Source organism: Electrophorus electricus, chromosome 2 (genome assembly GCF_041902795.1).
Source record: "Electrophorus electricus isolate QZ-2024a chromosome 2, ASM4190279v1, whole genome shotgun sequence".
Classification (NCBI taxonomy): Eukaryota; Metazoa; Chordata; class Actinopteri; order Gymnotiformes; family Gymnotidae; genus Electrophorus; species Electrophorus electricus.
The window spans coordinates 21975939-21997180 of NC_137498.1; the positions used below are offsets into that span (position 1 = coordinate 21975939).

The 21242-nt window shown below is 44.7% G+C and overlaps 1 protein-coding gene and 1 long non-coding RNA gene across 2 annotated transcripts; one reads left to right on the forward strand and one right to left on the reverse strand.

Annotated features, from left to right (window-relative positions):
• Positions 1–12375: 12375 nt before the first annotated feature.
• Positions 12376–17331, reverse strand: mycn (MYCN proto-oncogene, bHLH transcription factor). The gene is made up of 3 exons (XM_027027687.3): positions 17238–17331; positions 16120–16786; positions 12376–14291 (listed from the first exon to the last, which is right to left on the reverse strand). The coding sequence occupies exons 2-3, from the start codon at positions 16763–16765 to the stop codon at positions 13573–13575; spliced, it is 1365 nt and encodes a 454-aa protein (XP_026883488.2). The 5' UTR covers positions 16766–16786; positions 17238–17331; the 3' UTR covers positions 12376–13572.
• LOC113588494 (uncharacterized) lies at positions 17323–20782 on the forward strand. The gene is made up of 3 exons (XR_003411856.3): positions 17323–17447; positions 18293–18381; positions 18730–20782. It is a non-coding gene; the product is annotated as an uncharacterized LOC113588494 (long non-coding RNA).
• The last annotated feature ends 460 nt before the right edge of the window (positions 20783–21242 follow it).

Consider the following 21242-nt stretch of genomic DNA (forward strand, 5'->3'; position numbering starts at 1 on the left):
TCTCTATAGCTCTTCAAGCCTATTGTTATCAACCTGAGGAGATTTATTAGGTCTCACTGCTCCATTCCACTCGTCAGTGTTAGGAGAGAGATGGCCAGAGAAGGATAATGGCCATGTCTCTCCAATACAGGTCTCAGAACAGCCAAAGGAGTTAGTTGATGGCTTCTCGTCGTGGCCCAATAGCATGCAGACTGATCCCAGCTCTGCTGTTATTTTTTAAAGGCCGCTGTGGCAAGACCACACCCGTTCATGCACTGGTCAGGTTGCCCAAGCAAATCCTGGTGTTAATCTTTTGTCCATGTTGAGGGGAGGTCACAATTCATTTGCTGAGGTCAGAGTGTAGCACACTGGGACAATAAAGACAGGCTTTAGGGAGAGGGGTGTGTGTTCAGCGTGAAATGCAGTGTTTGGAGAAAGAAAATAGCTGCGTTTCACTTGTTCTCTCTACTCAGACATCTGTGTCCTTTAAATTTCAGATAAATAAATCCTTCCTGGTGTCATAGGGCAGTGTCTCAAGAGACCGTGCAGTGCAATTTTCTTAAAAGGTTCCAAGATTTCTTTTTAACTCAGTGTTTGTTTTAATCGGAAGGCAGACTCCCCAGACAATCTGTTGCGATCTTTGCTAAAAAAAAACAAAAACCACCAACCTAGAATTCATGACACCAAACTCAGACCATGTTAGATCTCCAGATTAAAGGTGTCACAGATATGCTCAGCCAGATCCCCTGGCCACATGGTTCTGGTCTGCATCAGATGCACCAAATTGGTTTCATCATCAGGATGTAATGACCTGAAAGACCTATCGCTACCGTGTTGGATGAGCACTTTTGCCCACTGTTTCCGAGGGAACACAGCAAAAGCAAATAGGTGTGTATAACACCCATGCCTGCTTCTGCTTTTCATTTGCCCTCTCCCACACCCACTACCCCTGACCCCCCCCCCCCCCCCCCCCCGCTTCTGGCACTCCCCCTCATCTCCTTGCTCCTGTTAGCCACAGGAAGTTGCTCACTTCCTCATTACAACTCATCAAAAGCGGCCGGCGACCGTAAACCCGCCCTATTGCTACGACAACACATGCCTCCAAATCTGCTCCAGCTGCTAACATGTGACTTGTGTTTCGGAGAAGCTGCCAATTTACATGAGCGCACTTAGCCTTGGTAAAAGCGGGGTTATAAACCTGGGGTCCTTTGCTGCACTTTTCAGTTATATGCCTTCCCTGTTTCACGGGCCCCCTCTTCATTTTTTTTAACAAAACTTCTGGTGCCTTGACCGAGGAGCTGTATATGGGCACCGTCACAATTAATGCCGGGAGCAAAAGAAAGTGAACGAGAGCGCGAGAGACGTGTGGATAACAGGGGCACAAGTGATTCAGGATGAGGGAGCGGAAGTGTGGTTTTTATGGCCAGGGGTCTGTATTATAGATGGGATGAGTGTGTCAGTGTGTGCCGGTCTGGGACTGGTTACAGCACGTGTACACATACCCACCACACACGCACACACACCTCCCCCTCCCCACATACACACTAGTGAGTCTGCAGCAAATCAGTGAAATAAACCATGACATTGATCTTTACAGTCTCTAATCAGAGACAGTAAATGGCTCTTCTCTCGGCACTACTATTACTCTCTATGCACCAAATCAGCGTAATCAAAGAGAAACCGATACTCTGTCCTCATCAGTTTCATAAGCCATAAAAAATGAACTTCTTTTGAATGTTTCTGTTGCCAATTTGCCAGTCAAGATTCATTGCATTCAGGGGCATCTTAAGTACACTAAACAGTGTTTGTTCTGCAACCCAGTGTATGATTGTGAAGGATTTACCACCAAATTCTAAACATAATTTATGATTGTTGATTTGTTCAATTACTAATCCCCCCAAGCCCCCCTTCCCCCCCCCCCCCCCCCAACACCAATGGAGGGTGCAATATGTAAAAAGAATAGTCATCACAAAATTTGATTTCCTGGGCATTCTCTTTAATGTCCTCAAATCAAAACGGATGTTTGGCACAATAATCTCATATATTTTTACAATTTCAGATCCAGAATCAAAACCTGTCTCAGCCCAGTTGCTCATGGACTGGACTTTACTGCATCCAATAGTTCATCAATTACATAGCAGGAATGAAAATGGCCCAGTAAATGGCTCTTTAAAGTCCCTGCCGATGTGCTATTGTAAGAGGCCTGTTGGGTCCCTGCGGAATGAATGTGCTGTGTGATTGTCCCCAACTCACCAGCACCGCTGCCTTTGACTACCATCAGCAGGAAACTGCCTCACCTCCGAGAAGGGGGGGATGGACAAGGATTTAGGTTTACACAGTAGCAGTAATGACAGTGTGACTCCCATCTATTTGAGTATTAAGGGGCCTGCGCTAAGGGCCTTTTGAAGTTTGCATATAAATTCAGTCAAAGTGCTTGTTAAAGCGGCTGGCCTTCAGTCGCCACTCTATGACCTGTGGGCACTGTGTGGCTGGCATGAATTAGCCAAGCATTTTTAAGGGATGACATTTGAAAGCAGTTGAAGAGTAACCTGGACCAATTAAATGCATGTTAAACAAATGGAGATCTTTGCACCCAGAGGGACAGTGAATTTTCCATGGATTTAGAACTTCTGAGGAGACCAACCACTACCGAACCCCCCTGAATTTAACATGGAGTAACTAGACAAGATATGACTTTTGTCAGAATAACATACACACGCACAATCAAACCAATGGACACACACACAGTTAAACACCCACCAAATATATATCAAGCCAAGAAGATAACATGAAATAGTGCTCTTTGAGCATGAATGAATATGTGAATGAATGAATGAATGAATGAATGAATAAGAGCACAGGGTGAATAAGAGGAGGAGGAGGGATGAATGAGTGGGGGGGTATTTAAAAAGTTATTGAATCAGGAAATTCCTGCAACTCTACAGGAGGGAGGGGAAGGGGGCGTGTCAAGCCAAGCCTAACACCCCCGGGTGGGCATATCCAAGGGCCTGTCCCCCTACCTTAGTCAGCCAGCACCCGTGGCACAATGGAGCTATTCTTCTGACAAAAACTGCAGCTAACCCTGCGCACACTAGTAGGAGGCCTGCTCCTGGGAGGGCTGGGCTAGCAATAAGCTATTCGTTAGCCACTGGCTGAAGGTAAAAGTGGCCTTGCGAGCACGGGTCAGAGGTTAAAGTGAGCGACACATCAGGAATCGTTTTCAACACGCCGGGGGTGGGGGGTGGGTATACAAGAGGGGCCCATGATAAATTGCTGCATTGTGAGAGTGCAGGGGTCTGGGCCTCATGGATGCTTCCTGATCGCCTCCTGAAAGCATTGGCCCATGACTGCAGTTGAGACGTACGCTACTGACGTACGCATTTCAAGGATGAACATGCGAGACTGTCAACGGCAGCGATCGAGCAGTTAGGGAAGTGAATCACTCTGTTCGTTCGGTTAGTTTAAAAAAGCATTAAAGAGAACACACACACGTGTGTGTGTGTGTGTGTGTGATTCACCTTGTTATATGAGCCGGCTGACAGCGGTCCTCTTCTCACCTTACCAGTGAAATTACCTGAACACAGCACACCTGGACATCAGACACTCCTTCCCTTTCATCTTTCTTTCTAAAGTCACTCACTCCCTCTCTTTCTTTCTCTCACCCTCTAACTTCTGTTTTCACCTCCATTTTTGACCAAGGTTTCTGCCCGTCCCCACCATGTCTCATTCTTCCTCTCATTCATTAATCCATCCAGACGACTTTCTCTTTATGTCAGCCGCGCGCTAATCCGTGCCACCCCGGAACCTTCGCACCACCCGGATGGCACACATCACGTTGCAGCTTTCCCTGCTCTGTGGGGGGGGGTTAGGCCCTCGGAGCTACGAAATGTTATACAGCATCTAAAGCTCGGCGTGCGGCTTGCAAGGTGTGCGGTGCCTCTTTCTCCTGAGTGTGGCCCACAATTCCTGGTGCGGTGGTTAAGTGATCGCGTTACGTCCAGCAGGTGAGCGGTGTGCCTCCTCGGCTCCTCCCTCCTCCTCTTTCTCCTCCATTTTTCTCGTCCACCGGCCATTGTTCGAACGAATGGCGGTGAAGAGGAGGAGGAGGGAGAGAAAAAAATCTCTTTTGCTTTTCTTTTGAAGGGGTGCGCCATTTTCACTCCATTGTCGCTCCGTCCGGCTTTGATGTGCTAAGTCCTAAAGGACAGTAGGCAGAGAGGGTGCTGGTCCCACGGCCGAAGAGGCGGTGTCCGATTTCGGACAAGCTCCTGCGGGAGTGAACACTGGGCTGGATGGAAGGCGGTCATGCCACGTACTTCACCTGCTCTTGTTTCGAACACGGCACATGAGCAAAGATGCCCTTGTCTTTCCAAAACTTGCTTGCAATATTTTTACTTGCAATATTTTACCTTCTCATTAGTTGTCTCACCTGTGACTCATGTTGCGTGTTGTGTATTATTTATTTATTTATTTATTTTTCATTTTCTTTGTTTCTTTTTTTTTTTTTTTTTTGTGCAGCAAATTGATTTGATGGACCTAGCTTTGTCCTCCATTGTCTCTACACATTTGACCAAGGCACTCCACACCTCCTAAGGAACATTTTGTCTAAGCAGAAACAGCTAATATTGAATCTGTTCATATCAACAAATGATTAACACACTACCAAATCAATCATATCAACTAACTGCACAGTATAAAACAATATTTCAACAGTGAAATACCATCACCCAGTTTCTGTCCACGTGTGTTACTCTCACTATGTGTGCGTGTCTTTGTGTGCTGGTAAAAGAGAGTTTCTATTCAGAGAGGGTTCTGCAAAATGTATGTGGTAATGTTGTTCAGGGACACATATTCACACACACACACACACACACACACACACACACACATGCACACATACACACAGACACACACACACACATATATATACATACACACACACACTCACACACACACACACACACTCACAGACACACACACACACACACACACACACACACACACACACACACACACACACACATACACACACTCACACACACACATATATATACATACACACACACACAATCACACACACACACACACACACACACACACACATATATATATATACACACACACACACACACAGCTATGGAAAGCTGCTGTAGTGAGTCATGTCCCAGCTAGCTTGCTAACATGCTATCATTACTGGTAGTTTCTTATAGCATTAAGACAGGAATTGATATGACAATTGATTTTAAGCTTCACTACGTAGTGGATGCTGTCGCTGGCTGGTCTACTATAGCTTAGAGAAGTTTACAAGTTTGCAAGATCTGTTGTTTTCCCCTGCGAGTTAAGTCATGACAGTAACCCCCATTAGGATGTTTAACCTGAAGATTGTCTCAGTTTGGTAACCTTTGCTCTTTAATACTTTAATACTTGAATCATAAACCAAATTTAAAATCTAAACTTTAAGCCAGTTGACTCTTTTCTTTAACATCGATGCAAGATCAATAAGCTGTTTCCCTCTGAGTGCTACAGTAATGACCAGCAGTTACAAATCTGACATGTCCATGTGAATAGCCTCTTTATTAGATAATCAACACTCGCTGGGGGAGAGTTAAAAAGAAAGAGATGAGAGAGGTAAAGCAGGCGAAGGGTGTGTTTACAGAAAAAGAGGGAGTCTCGGAGGATGCACCCCAGCTAGGGCACCTGAGTGTAGAGGGCTCATAAAGGAGTCACAGAAATTCCTTGACAATTGCGTTATGCTTGACTTATAATCAATGCGCCTTCATCAAGTGTGTGTGTGTGTGTGTGTGTGTCTGTGTGTGTGTGTCTGTGTGTGTGTGTGTGTGTGTGTGTGTGTGTGTGTGTGTGTGTGTGTGTGTGTGTGTGTGTGTGTGTGACAGGGAGAGAAAGAGAGAGATACAGGCAGAAAGATTAAACAATGAGTGCATCTGATTGGATTTGACTTTACTTGTTCAGACGCTCTGCGTTCTTGACAGTGAGTGATTTGGAGTTGAGCTGAGTCAGGACGACAGCAGGCCAGCTCAAAATCAAATAAGTTCTAGCCAGTGTGGCTGCCAGGAACGTGCCTGTCAGTGCTGTGGACCAGTAGACACCAGAACGCCAGTCGAATTACCCTTCCCTCCCTCCACCCAGCCAACCAGAGTCGCATGAATTTCATTATTCCAGTGTGACAAGATAATTATTCTCATGAATGTAGCTGCTTGCAGATGAACTTCGCTCATGGTTCGGAAAGAGCAGTGAACACACAACACTGGGAGACATGGTAATGGCAGCCAGAAGGATCACTGTGATTTGATTAGAGTCTTTTGAACCAGTATATGGTGTGGTCAGAATCAGCACCTGCCACGCAAGGTATGCTGGCAATGGAAACCTAATAAAACATGCTAATTCAATTAGCATAAATGGATCAGTCAATAATCAGAAAAGGAGGCTAGGTTACAAAAGGATTATTTGTTGAAATAGCATAATCGATCACATGTTTGTATTGACTGAAGGGGCCTGATCACTCATATTATTTGGTTGAAAGGTAGCATAATCTGGAGTGGATGGTTGAGCGAGGTCCTAACCTTGCCCTTTGGGTCAATAAGCACTTGTGTCAAACACAGTTTTATTTGATACATCATTATTTCTCTGGTTTAATTTATTCACACACCTTTTTTTCCCCCCCACATCTAACCATCTTGATTTTAAGACCAATAGTATCATCCAACCATCATGAAGATAGAATGTAATATATACACAACATGCTAGTACTATGGTTTCATTGTTTTGTCTTGTTTTCAATTATCTGTGGATCACAATGAGATGTGATGGTAGTGAAGACACCAGTAATTCTGTTCTAATGGGATGTTTCATCTGAACACACACCCCACCAACTAAAGCTAGCGATCAAAGTCTTAGCTAGCAAAGTCTTCTCTAAAGCCGCACTCAGTGATGTTCATGTCTTTCTTACAGGTCTAGAAAATGTTTGACAATCACTATTTGGACATGTTGCTTTTTATCATTAGGGGAATACTGATAAAGAACTTTTTCAGATTCTTATCTTACATTTATCACACTTAAACTCATTTAAAGTCATCTTGTACAACTGTGCCACTCTAGATTAATCAAATGTTCGGTGAATTGCCGCGAACAACCGATGTAAGCAGCTCAAGAGTGCACATTCATGAGAAGCCTGAATTAGCATTAGCACATATAATTGAAACGCTTTGACATAAAGTTAGATTGAAAAAAAGTTGCCGCAATGAAGGATGTATCCGGCGGACAGTGTCAATATCATCGTCAGGGTCTGTTAAATGACTGGAGACTAAAGCGAGTGGCCAGTGTGGATATGTCCACTGTAGTAACACCACGGACCTTGGGGAATGGCTATTGCTGCATTTGAGATTGTCATTCAAGAAATGCTGCTGTCGAAAAGGCTATATATATATATATATATATATATATATATATATACACACATAAATTATACATCAAATTGTATTTATATTTTCAAACTCAAATTCCTTAAAAACAATTAGCCTACACTTTTTTTGTGGAAGAGCTGGAGCACTGGTAAATTTGGTTCATGCCTAAGATATATACAGGAAACTGAATGTGAGTGTGTCAAGTTCTCTTTAATCGTGCAAGTACAAGCAATTAAAAAGCCTTTATAGTGACGCTTGCCTGCGTTACATGGTGTGATCTCTTTCACCTCCACAGTTCAAATGTTATGGTGGCGTTAGAGCAGGGGAAAAGAAGCAATGCACTGAGCAGAAGCAACAGCCGCACTGTCACTAAACAGTGCAAAATTTTAATGCTTATTTTCTACAAGGTCATACGTCATTAAACAAAACCAGGATGAGTGGTTTTGATTTCCAAATGTTAAGTCCTCGGTGACCAATCAGGCCTCAATAGGCACACGCCGCACAGTCGAGTTCATTAAGCTCGTTATTCAGGAGCGCTGCCCCAAATGTGTCCACAGAGCTCCAGCCTAATTGGTGCAATCAAACCAGTGGATAACTATCCAAGGCAGAGAGGTCAAAGCCTGGGAACAGTGTGACTGTGCCATCGCGTTCCCAACCTAGCTGTGCTCACACACCTGACCTTTGACCTTCCCTGCTAAAGGAATTCTGTAAGTCCAAAAGCTGTAAAAAGTAATGTTTCTGTGGACCTCGCCGTGCCTCCAGTATCACCTACGTTTACAGCTTGTGTGTGTGTGTGTGTGTGTGTTTGTGTGTGTGTGTGTGTGTGTGTGTGTGTGTGGTGTGTATGTTTGTGTGTGTGTGTGTGGTGTGTATGTTTGTGTGTGTGTCCAGAGGTTAGCAGAGAAGCTCCATGAGGTCAGCGAGGTCAATTGCAATGGCTGACCTAGTAATGAGCATTAAATAGCCATTTTGTTACCATCTCCCACAATGCTGAGCCTGGCTGATATACTCCATAAAATCCTATCATGTCCTGTCCTATCCTATCTGTCTATCATGTCCTGTTCTGTCCTGTCTTACACTGTCCCATCTCATCCCGTCCTATCCTATCCTATCCCCTCTGTCTTCCTAGGTCTAACCCTCTTATTTTCTTCCTTTATTCCCTCGATCTTTCCCATTTCTCTCTACCCTCCCTAATGTCAGTCTCTCTCTCTGACTGTCTACCTCCCACATTTTTTCTCTCCTCCTCTCTCTCCTGTTCTTTGATTTCTGAGCCTTTCTGTCCTTTTAAAGAAAGCTTGTTTTTAGAAGTGGCTCTTCTGGCTGAAAGCAACAGGATCAAGGCACCTTTGCCTAAAATGGCCTTGATAGCTTTTGATGGTGCTTGATTAATTAATTACACAAACATACGCAGTAGCTTTTTGGTTGATGTTACTATGTCTTTAGTTGTGTACCTTAAGCAAAGAGAGAGGTTTATGTGGCTACATGTAATTTACTGAAAGTATTGTGAAGCAGAACTTTTGAACTTTACAGTTGACAAAACAATAAACCATGAATCAACCCAAGCACATTTGTGTACAATAAAGAAATTGATTATGGAATCCAAAGGACAGCATGCACACACACACACACACACACACACACACACACACACACACACACACACACACACACACACACATCCAGAGACAGAAAAATAAGTCTTTTAATGGGAATTTTGACCTTAAAAGCCCGAGAAACATCTGGAGTCCACATTACAGAACCAATGCAGGCCCGCACACACACACACACACACACACACACACACACACACACACACACACACACACACATACACACAAAGACTTATTGTTCCTGTAGGATAAATATACATTATTTTGGACATTATATCCTATTCCCCATGTTAAATATATTAAATTCACCATTTTAAGCTTGAACTAAAAAATGGAGTCTTCATTTCTTACATAATTCATTGGTGTGTCTTCATTCTTCTTCAGTTTGTTTGTGTGTGTATGTGTGTGTGCACACATTTCATTCAGAGGTGAAGGTCAGACTCATTGCTTGGGTTGAATGAGCAATTGTGTGGGCACACGTGCGGGATGTTAAATTAAGATTTAGATAAACACAACAAAGGAGAAAAAGAGAGACAGTGTATGTTACAGTCTGACCATCTGTATGTTAATTTCGACTCAACTGGTAAAACTTTGATCACACATGACTTCCTCTTTTACCCCCCAACACCAATACACACACACAGACACACACACACACACACACACACACACACACACACACACAAATCAGCCTCGGTTCCCCCATTCTGCACCTGACCTGTGACAGATGGCACCACCCCACCCCCCAGTGGCAGCGCCCTGTAAGACTGGGATGTATTTACACTGGCATGCCATTGTTTGGGTGGCGTTCTCCACAGATCAGCTCTGCTCCAACAGGTCCCAGTCGATGAAAGGGCTGTGCAGCCACACTGCCTTCATCCTCACCCTGACTCCCCATCTCTCTCTCAACATCTCCCTCTCTCTCACTCTCTCTCTCCATCTGTTCATATTCTGTCTGTCCTGCTGGAGGTGCTGCTGTTTCATTTTAATATCATACAGGCTGGGTCTGGGTGCATGCGGGCGGGGCGGCAAGTTCCCGCACCGCCCGTGTGGTGGTCGCATTCCAGAGGTGCCACTTTGGCCCTGAGACAACTCGTCTGTGCTCGCATGTTCTGAGGGTGACCCATCAGCTTGGATGACCGTCAGGGTGGGAGTCACAGGCAGCCCTATGTTCACATGATTTGGGTGTAGAAACCCAGGTCATTTCAACCTAAAATAATCGCATGTAATAATGACTGTTAAGAGTTATGAAGGATTCAACATTTAGATCGGTAATAGTTATATAATCTATTACTGTATTAAAGAAAGACGTAAATCCTAACACTGTTGTGTATTAATCAATGGCAAAATAAACATGTGGGCAAAAGAAAGATTGAGAGAGAGGGAGAAAGAAGACAAGATGAAATAAATAAATAATCCTCCTGTCTGTGATGGTGTCAAAATCCACCAAGCTGGCAAGTTTGTCATGGCAACAAAGAAATAACAAAGACTTTTATTATATTTTTGTGTTTGTGTTATTTGTTCTGAGCATTTCCTCACTCTGTCCTTGTACTGTAATGCAGAATGAAATACTGTTTCTCTGTGTGTGCTCGTGCTTGCGTGTGTGTGTGTATGTGTGTGTGTGTGTGTGTGTGTGTGTGTGTGTGTGTGTGTGTGAGTGTGTGTGTGTGTGTGTGTATATATGTGTGTGTGTGTGTGTGTGTGTGTCTGTGTGTGTGTGTGTGTGTGTGTATGTGTATGTGTGTGTGTGTGTGTGTGTGTGTGTGTATCTGGCTTCTGTCTCTCTGGCCGGCTCTATTGCTTTAGACGTGGTGGTGTGTTATTGTCTCTGCTTCACTCGCTGTTTTTGTTTTTGTCCATAACCAGGCGAGATAAGCCATCGACCAGATGGTACAGTGGGGTCTCCCGTGGTTACCTCCTCCTAGGGATCAAACATGACGTATACACACACACACACACACACACACACACAAACACACACACACGCATACACACGCAAGCACTCCAATGCACAATGACTGAAATCTCAGACTGTTATGTAATCTTCCCATACACCAGATTGCAGGTAGTATCCTGAAGCGTAGGTCTCCCTGAGGAGTTCATTACCCAACTCTCCTTCTGTCTGTGTCTTCCTCGGCCTGTTCTGTGGGGTGACTTCTTGTTCAGAACACCCCCCCCCCCCCCCGTCACTACGCCCCACCCGTGATTCACATTACACGCCGTGCACTTGGCCCAGAGCTTTCTTTGGCTACATACAGTGCTCTTGTGGGCCATGTGGCTGGAGTTGGTAAACACAACCTCGCCTTCCTCATCCAGCAGGACATTAGACACCCTGGGCACGATGGCCTCCACACAAAAGAACCACACACACACTCATACACACACACACACACACACAGACACACTCAAGCCCTTAGTCAACCACGCTGCAGCTGCTGCAGTTTCCATAGCAACGCACAGAACAATGAGGTAAGAAGCAGCGAGAGCGCGTCTGTGTGTGTGCCGAGCACGCTTCAGTATTGCCTCTCGGGGAGTGTGTTCGTGTGTTTTGCGTGTGTGTCCCTAAAAGTGCGTCTGTGTGTGCGCGCCCTGTGCTTGTACATCTACTTGGAGTGTGTTGTGCTTCGTGTGTGTGTGTGTGTGTGTGTGTGTGTGTGTGTGTGTGTGTGTGTGTGTGTAAAGGAGCACAAAAAACCCACTCTTTCCCCTTTTCAGAAAGCGTCTGTTCGGCCTGAACAGGCAGAATGGTGAGGAGCAGATGACTGCTCAGAAAATAGGTGAGTGCTAGAAAGAGAGAAAGTATGGTGGGATAAAACCTAACCCCACCGCAAAATGAACAATGAAAGGTTTCCTTCCTCCCGTTGCCTGCGTCTTTCCTTCAGGTTGTGCTCGGTGGATGTTTTGAACTCGCGCGCACAGCTGAACTGCCCTGAAGGTGAACTGGGGCTCAGTGAACTGACAACAGGATCCTGAAGGTGTGTATCTTATGGAGAACACGTGTCATGACACCCAAACACATGAAATCTAAGCAAACTTGGAGAGAGCCGGGAAGGTCTAATTTTGGGATGAAAAGTCGTTAAGACTTCTAAACTGAGGGAGTTTAAAATTGCTATCCTGAGTTGTTAATTATGTTATTGGCTTTGACAGAAATGACCTACATAACTACTTCAGTTTCAACAGGGCATTAAGTGTCTTAAGATGCTGGAGTGTGATTAATGGATGCAGGATGCAGGATGCATCAGGGCTGGACACGGACGTGATATACCGCGGGTTATTTGTCCCACAAAGCCGCACACACCAAATACCTTTCAAAACTTGAAAGGGCAGCTTGGGTGAATTACAATACGTCTCTTTTCAGAAACAGCTTTTGTTTGTTTTCAAAGCCTATTTATTTTGCAAAATGAGGTATTTCAAAAGTGCTATGAGTTGCAAGCACTAAAAAATATACAATAAGAAAAAGAGAAAAAAAAAATCCCCATACATTCCCATTGACCAACTTCTATAAACCAGACAGTTACAAATAGATAAACAAACAGAGGAGAGCAAAGTAAATGAGGACAAAACAAACACTATACAAAAGAGAAAAGAGATAAAACAAGATAGTGATATCTACTCAACTCATTTTCATACGAAAATATAAGTATCAAATTTAGTATGTATCAGAAGCACACTAAAGCATAGGTGTGGATATTAGTAAGTATCATGTGGGGGACCAAGAGGAGTTATAAGAAATGAAAACAATAACAATATATCATTATATTACAAAGCTCCTCACAAATTGAGGCCATACAGTACTTATTAAAATGTATATAAACTTCTAGTCCAGTTCTTGGCAGCTTTTCTGACATTTTTATAAAACCCCAAAGACAGTTCTGTATACAAAAACAAGGCAGAGCGAGAGTGTTTAATTCTTAGCTATCTATTTACAAAAGTGACTGACATCAAGGTGCGCAGAGGTACGTCCCAGGTTAGAACACCAGTGAGAGGTGTGGGAAAGAGCCAAGTCTGCTGGGCTAGGCTTGGGGCCTTTCTTTTAAGTCTACTTATTTTCGTGTCATTTCTGAAGTAACAGTGAAGGCAAAGTGTGTGTGTGTGTGTGTGTGTGTGTGTACACGTTTGTGCGCGTGCATGTGTGTGTACGTTTGTGTGTGTGCGTGTGCATGTGTGAGAGTTTTATTGCGCGCTCATTTTCAGCTTCAGCGTTCCGGAACGCCGTTCCCGTGAAAGTCTGAGGAAGGGAGGGTTCGTCGGTCAGCGCTGGAGTAAAAAAAAAAAAAAAAAAAAAAAGAAAGGAAAAAAAAAAGGAAAAAGAACGGAGAAAACAAAACCACAGGACAGAGTGAGAGATTCTCACATCTCTGTCCTTCTCCTTCTCGTTGCTTCTGCTATGCTTGTATATACTCTTCCTTTTCCTTGATGTAACTGGAGTGACAAAGTAAACCCTAAACATTCTTGACGTCAAAAAATGTGCAAAAAAAGTGACGACAGTGAGTGTCCCTAAAGAGTTTGCGTCAGGCCGCCGGCCGTTAGCCAGGGGGTGCTCGCGGTAGAGTGGCTGGTGCTCAGCGAGTCCTGGCCTGCTCCAGACGACGGAGGAGCTGCTGGCGCCGGCTCTGGAGGCGGTCCCTTTCCTGCCGGAGGCGGAGCTCCTGGGTCTCGAGCGAAGTCACGTATTCGGCAGCTTTCTTCAGGATGAGGACCTTGGCCGCCTTATCGTTGCGCGCCAGCTCGGGCACGTGGTCCCGCAGTGTCAGGAAACTGGAGCGCAGGTCGTTGCGACGCTGCCGCTCCAGAATGTTGTGGTTGCGACGCCGCTCGCTGTCCTCTGAGTCGGAGGCGCGTGGGCTGCCACCGTCACTCCGCCTCGGTCGCTGGGGAACAGAGCCTGTGGGGGAGCTAGGCGAGGGGGTGTTGGCCCTGGCCATGCGGATCAGGTTTGTGCCGCCCTCAGACCGGGGCTTCTTGCTGGGGGGAGCTGAGGGCAGGGCTGGCTGCTCGGTGAAGGGGGTGGGGGCAGCATAGTTGTGCTGCTGCTGGTGGATAGAGGCGGCTGCCGAGCGCTTCAGGATGAGCTCCTGCTGAGCCCTGCTTGCCCCAGAACCTGGGCGGGCGCCAGCTTGCAGGGCAGGGCCAGTCTGCCCCATGCCACTGAGAGCCTTGCTGTTGGTGCATCGCCGCTTCTCCACGGTCACAACGTCAATCTCCTCCTCATCATCATCTTCATCATCATCATCATCATCATCGTCGTCGTCGTCATCGTCATCCACATCCTCGTCTTCATCTGTTGAAAAGCACAAAGGGAATATAGGTTCACCTGACAAGCCAAATATTTGTGTGCGTATCCCAGACCACAGACAAACAGGTAAGTACATGACATTTCTCATGGAGATATACTCATTTATATTTGGATGGACTTCTAAGGAGGTATATCATTTGCCAAGACAGAGGATCTGATTGCATGTTTTCACAGGAAGGATCTCACTGTCAGTAACCGAGCTACCACCTACAGCGAGAGTGTGTGTTTGTGTGTTAACCATTGCTTAACAGTTACTTTGCTAAAACATTTTACCAGCAGTCTGTCCAGGTGGTGAGATATCTCAAGCCCCAGAAGGCAAGCCGGCATCGGTGAGACGCTTCTGGGACATATTTATGAGATAATGGAGGTGATTATCAGCTAAGCCACTCGTGAAATGTGTGCTGGCATTTACTGGATCCCACAGTCTCTCACTTCAAACGCACTCCACAGGAACACGTCTGCGTGTGGTAGGGAGAGACGGGACCAGGCAGTCTTATGCAAAGGAAAGAGGGTCTCACTGTTTTTCTCTCGTCTGCCAGAGGTTACGTTTTATTTTGGTTGTGGGGGAGGAGAGAGAGAGAACCCCCCCCCCCCCCCAAAAAAAAAGGACTACAGACTGAACGTGCCGGAAGAGTGTTGTAATCGGTAGGCCCGATTATTCGCGGGCTTTGCCGAGCAGTAGTGATCTGATCGCGCCTTAAGCCGATGCCCTGGAGTTGTGCCAAGCGGACAGCTGAAGGAAAACTGCGCTTGTTCAAAGCCGTCACTCTGTAAAGAGAGACGGCTGGTGTGTGTGTGCGTTTTACAGTATTATTATTATGCGCCTTTCAGAGTCCCTCAGCTTGCCAAGTCAAACCCAGAGCGGCAGTCTCAGTCTCTCCCGGTTTTTTTTAACACACACGCATGCTGGCACTGAGTGCTAGGTCTTACACTCTCACCCACGTGCGATTGTCATTCTCTATTTGCATATGAAAAACGGCTTCGTTTCGACTTTTTTTTTTATTAGCAGTGTTTGAATTTCCTCAATTGAACACCCCCCACAACACCCCTCACGCACAAGCACACGTGAGGCTAAAAAAACCCTCGAGTTTATTTAAGCATCAAAACAATCAATGTTTTGGTCATAGCCGAAACTAAGGGTTCCGTTTGAACGTACGAGTTCCTATTTGACCATTTCAGCTGATGGTGAAATACAGTGAACTGTATTTCACCCTATTGATTTCTTCTGTGAAATCCTAACAAGCATCCTTGAAAAAAAAAAAAACCTCATTTAACGACACTTGGCTGATCCTCAGTCATCACATCCTCACACAAAAGGCGCAGTGCCAGCTGGGTTCAAGTTTGCCATGGTGTGCAATATCAGATATTATCGCCATCTACTGGATGTTCGGCAGAACAGAGACATAGCGCTATTACATAAATTGCGTCCGCATCGCCTCCCACTACTACTACTGAGATCTTGTGTGTCCAGCAGTCTGGAATGTCACACCAGTAATCCGATTCAGGGTCTGTCATATGATCTCTCACAATTACCCCAATAACACTTGCAAACTAGGCCAAATTATAGGCCTACCTTACATAAAACGCATTTATAATTGCACTCTTGTACTTCGTGCAGGAGTTTATTCATTTTTCGTATTGATATCTTGCTGTGTGCTTTTTTTGAATAAATTTGAACGAAATTTAACCCATGCCCTTGTCAGACAATGCAATAATAAAAATATCCTTAATCTTACGCATACAATTTTAGTTCCTATCCCATTACTGTAACTGTGCTTAAAATATTTCACCTTCCATATGTCAAGACACTTACCGGAGTCACTCGGTGTGTCGTCTGCGCCCCGGTTGATCGATGGCATGGCCACGGTCCGTGACTGGCTCGCACTTTGGCTGCTGCTTGCGTTTCTTTTGTTAACGGGGAACGGAAACACGACTGTAGGGTCCACGCACTCCGATATGGAGCGGTTTAGCTCCGGCATCTTGACTGTAGTGCTTTTAACTCCAGAACCGGTAACGGTGGAGATGGCTTTCCCGAGCTTCTCGTTAACCACCCGCTCCAACTTCTCCCGCGCGGAGAAGCCACTCCACATGCAATCCTGAATGATTATGGAGTTGTCCGTAGTATCCAGAGCGGAGCCAAAGAGGTCACCATCTGACGCGCCCCAAATGTCGTCCTCCGGTAGTAGCAGCAGCTCGGAAGCCCAGTCCAGCGGGTCTCCTAATCCAAACCCCATCAGCGAACAATCCCCAGCTCCGGCGTCCAGATCCCCCGCGTCCCCTGGAAGTGCTGCCCGACTTGGCGAGAGAGGAGGAGTGGGCAAGAGTTCGAATTTCTTCCAGATGTCTTCGCCCGGCGGTGCTGCGTCTGGTCCGCAGAAATAGAAGTCATCCTCGTCTGGGTAGAAACACGGCTGTAAGGAGTCGAACTCCAAGTCGGAGTTTTTTATTATAGCTGGCATTCTCCTCTTTAAAGCAATAAACTGTAAAAAGAGAAGGAAATACGTTAAGACACGAATGTCTGTAGGCTGAAGATGCAACAAAACTGATGTGAATGATGCGAGAATGGATCTAGGTTATAAAGATCATCACAGCAACAGCAAAACAAAACAGTTGTAGTGCATTTCTATTTTCCGATGCTCAAAGTTTCTGTTCAAATGGAGTTTTTGTTATAAATCTCTTATTTGAGTCACACATTACACACATTCACTCTAATATGAAGAAGGAAGCACCTTAAGTTATCTTATAACATAATTCAGTCTTTCACTGATAGCTTTCTTCCAGTCAAGATTATTTACATTCTCTCTGGTACTGTAGGCTTAAAATAATAACTTAATCGCCTAAAGCCGCCGGAAAACAACAAAACCCAAACGCCACATGTCCAATTAATACGCAAGAGACAATTCGCGAAGGCTGCAAAGATGAGCTTCTTACCTCGCGATGTCTGGGTGCGTGGGTCGTCTCGTCCCTTCTTTATCACGTTGTTGACGTGAACATCTACCGCCGCGATCTGTTCGCGAGCGAGGCGAGCTACCGAGTATTATTGAAGTCTATAAGCCTACGCTTTTGAGAGAACGCAGAGCCCCGCCTCTTACGGGGCGGGCAGGGAGGAAACGGATCCAGCCGACGTGGGACAACGTTTTGGTTTGAAATGCATTCAACTTCTCTTGTCCTGTGTAACCCATTTGATTTATGACTGCGGTAAACTGTATAGATAACAATTTAGTACATAGCGTAGTTAAATGAGTAAATGAATAAATCTGAGTGTGAGGTTAGCTTTGTCAGGATTAAGGATCTTAAGTGCGCCACCAAAGTGGTACTTTCGCACCTATCATTGTCTGCAAAAAATATCCTAGTATATATCCATATTCATATCATACGACTGCCACAGTTCAGCTATGCCCTGCTCTTGGACATAGATATAGTAATGCAAAGGGAACAAGTTTATGCACCATAGGCTCAAGTGCTCTTATTGTTAGGGTCAGTGAGGTAATCACTAGCTTGCATCGCGAGCAAGCAATCGCGTCGGGTCAACGATGCCCCCACGTGGATAAAAGGTGCAATATCCTAATCCATTTAACCGAGGCCCGACGTAATATCGAGGTTACTGTCTCAGTCACGGTTCCGCTATTTTTCTCTTCACTAATCCCACAGAACTCTCTTACGTAGATAACGTCGAGGTTATGAGGTCTGAGGAAGTTTCACTGGCTGTGCAGAACATTATCTATTAATTATTTCCCAGATAGTATAGTGTGTTTGGAGCTTTTGAGAATGACTAGGGCTTGACTATAGACACGGATGACACAATTTTCAGTTCACATCAAGCTTATGGAAGAGCCATGGATAGGAGAGAGAGAGAGAGAGAGAGAGAGAGAGAGAGAGAGAGAGATAGAGAGAAAATGAGAAAGAGGAATGAGAGAGAGAGAGAGAGAGAGGCCTGGGAATTGGACCACTTACCCTAGAGTCCTGCCTCTGTGATCCCATCTTAGGAAGAACTTCCTGTGTGAACTTGAGGGGGAGTGGGAACCCACCAGGCTACAGAGTGTCCAGTCCAGAAAGCATGCGGGCCTTGGTTAAGGTGAGTCTGAGTTTACTCACTTTTGCCTTAGATTCTGTGAAATTCAAAGCTTATTGTCTGAACCTAGTTGTTAGTTGCTTGTTAGCTGTAATTACTCACTACAGGTGTAGTTTCGCCCTGGCCTTAGGTGTGAATTTTGGGGGGCGGACTTAGCACTTATTGAACTGACTTAAATTCGGACATCTGGAGAAGCTTTGTTGTGCTCTCAATCACTTCATCTACATCTCATCTACCGGACCTCACGGACTCATCTATGTATCTTCTCATATTATCTCAATCTTTCATCTCATACATCAACAAATCAAGCATCTGAAATGTGTTTCACAATTCCTGTCCACATACCCACAGATCTCCTTGATGCTATCATCATAGATGTCGCAATCTCTGCAACCTCACTTACTCACAACTTTCAGCACCATCACAGATCGTGGTGGCAGGAGGGCTCTGTGATCAAAGCTAGACTACTGCAGCTCGCTACCTGCTGGTCTTCCTCTAAGAGCCATCAAACCTCTACAGCTTGTCCAGAATGCAGCAGCACGACTGGTCTTCAATCTTCCGAAGTTCACATGTTACTCCACTGCTGCGCTCCCTTCATTGGCTCCCAATAGCTGCACGCATCAGATTTAAAACCTTGATGCTTGCCTACAAAACCAAAAATGGACCAGCCCCTTCATACATGAGGTCAATGCTCAAAGCCCGATCCGTACCTTGAGTACTTCAAGCCTCAAGTTTGGCTCGGCTTGAAATACCTTGCTTCAGGTCTCATGGATGACAAACATCGAGATTATTTTCTGTCCTGGCTCCAAGATGGTGGAATGAACTCCCACTTACTGTCTGGACAGCAGAGTCCCTTGCAGTCTTCAAACGCAGACTGAAGACGCATCTATTTGCAGAGTATTTAAAGGACAACTGTACTGTTTATGTTGTTTAACAAACTCTAGCACTTATTGTTTATAGCACTTATCATAGTTTAAGATAGACCTTATGTATTTTGTACTTCTAGGTATCAGCATTCATCCATGTATTCTACAGTATTCTAGTTGATTGGTATGTTGGTCTCTAACCTACTGTACTGTACTAGGATGTATTCTGTGAGTAAATGACAAAGCACTTTTGTAAGTCGCTTTGGATAAGAGTGTCTGCTAAATGCTGTTAATGTAAATGTAAATGTTACTTTAACCCCTCTTTTGTGTATGGTTTCAACCTGCACTTACGCATTTTTTTCAAAGCCCCTTTGTCATTATTGACATAACTATTCAGTTGTGGCACAAATAACTATCAATATCAATCCAGTATGAGTTTGCCTGCAGACGTATCCCAGGGTGTTCCTTCTCTATGAATACATGCACAAATGAATATCTCTCTTAGACACACACACACACACACACACACACACACACACACACACACACACACAACCTGTAAGTAGACATTCCTGGAGAACACATTACTGTTCTTCCTTTAATCAGCACTGCTGTCATTCAGGTCAGATTCCAAAGTGACACCTTTCCCTAACAAACGCACCCTAACACCGGCTTCCTTCTGTTCAATTAGTCACCTTTGACCTCCCCCCCCCACCCAACCCTGCCTGGCTCACTTACTCCAACCACAGTAAAAGCCTGATCTCCTTAACCCTCCAACAGGACTGCACACTTTCATTACTCCCCTGCCTAATATTCCTCAGACTTTCTTACAATGTAGGTCAAATCCCCCACATCACCTTACGGTGTAGGTCAAATCCCCCACATCACCTTACGGTGTAGGTCAAATCCCCCACATCTCCCCCAGATAGGTGTCATTCCCCAAATGTTCTTGATGTGTTATTTCCTTTTTGCTGAAGTTGAGGGTCTTCTTTTACCTAGGGTTGATGAGCCGAGAAGAATGTTCGGGTGAGTCAGAGCAATGTACAGCAAGCCAGAGCAAAAGCCAGAGGAATTTAGTCTGGAGTTAAAGTGTCACCTCAACCTTTACCTATGACATTCATATTATATTAACCATTTAGATGCTCCATAACATTTAATGCTTTGCCTTATCAGATATGGTTGTTTGTGTCAAGTGAATTTTTATAGATCATGAGACGCTGTAGATCTTATCTCAGAACATTGTCATATAACTGCCTGCCTTAGGCCAGATATCTACTTCTGTATATTCAACAAAAACTGAATTCCCTGAAAAGCAGACATAAGAATGTATTCATGTTTGGTGTGTGCATATGTGGTTGTATGTGTTTGTGTGTGTGAGTGTGTGGGGGGTTATATTATCACATATGGTGTGTATTTATGTTTGATTTCTACTCAGGTTAAAGCAGACAGAGATAAAAGATAGTGGTATCTTAAATGACTGAAGTCTTTCCTCTTTCAGGGGGAGAAATTCCATATTTCCAATTAATACGGCAGGAAGGAGCCCGCCTTGACACCTCTCATTTCTACCGTTCTTGTAACATCTGTTTTACATGTTTATCTGGGGCTGTCCTGACAGTTATGATGTTTTTATAAGGGTCACTATGAAGTCAAATAACATTACATCAAACTCCTACCTCCCAAAACCATTTTATTTCTTCTCTCTTTCCTGCTTTTATGTTTGCATTTATTTTTCTTTACTTCATTAATTTGTTCATTCATTACTCGTTTTCTTTCCTCAAATAATTTCTACACACTCCCTTAGAAGTAAATTATTTCTGGCATGAGCTGAACATACATTTCCTGGTGGGTGTTCAGGGCTGATATGTGTCTGTTGGTATTTGTACAGGTTCCATTACCTTACCTCAGGAATATGGCATACATCTGACAAGTAGGAACTCGACACGTGTGTGATAGAGCATATGAAAGCTCATTCACTTTGCCATACAGTGCTTTGAAGAG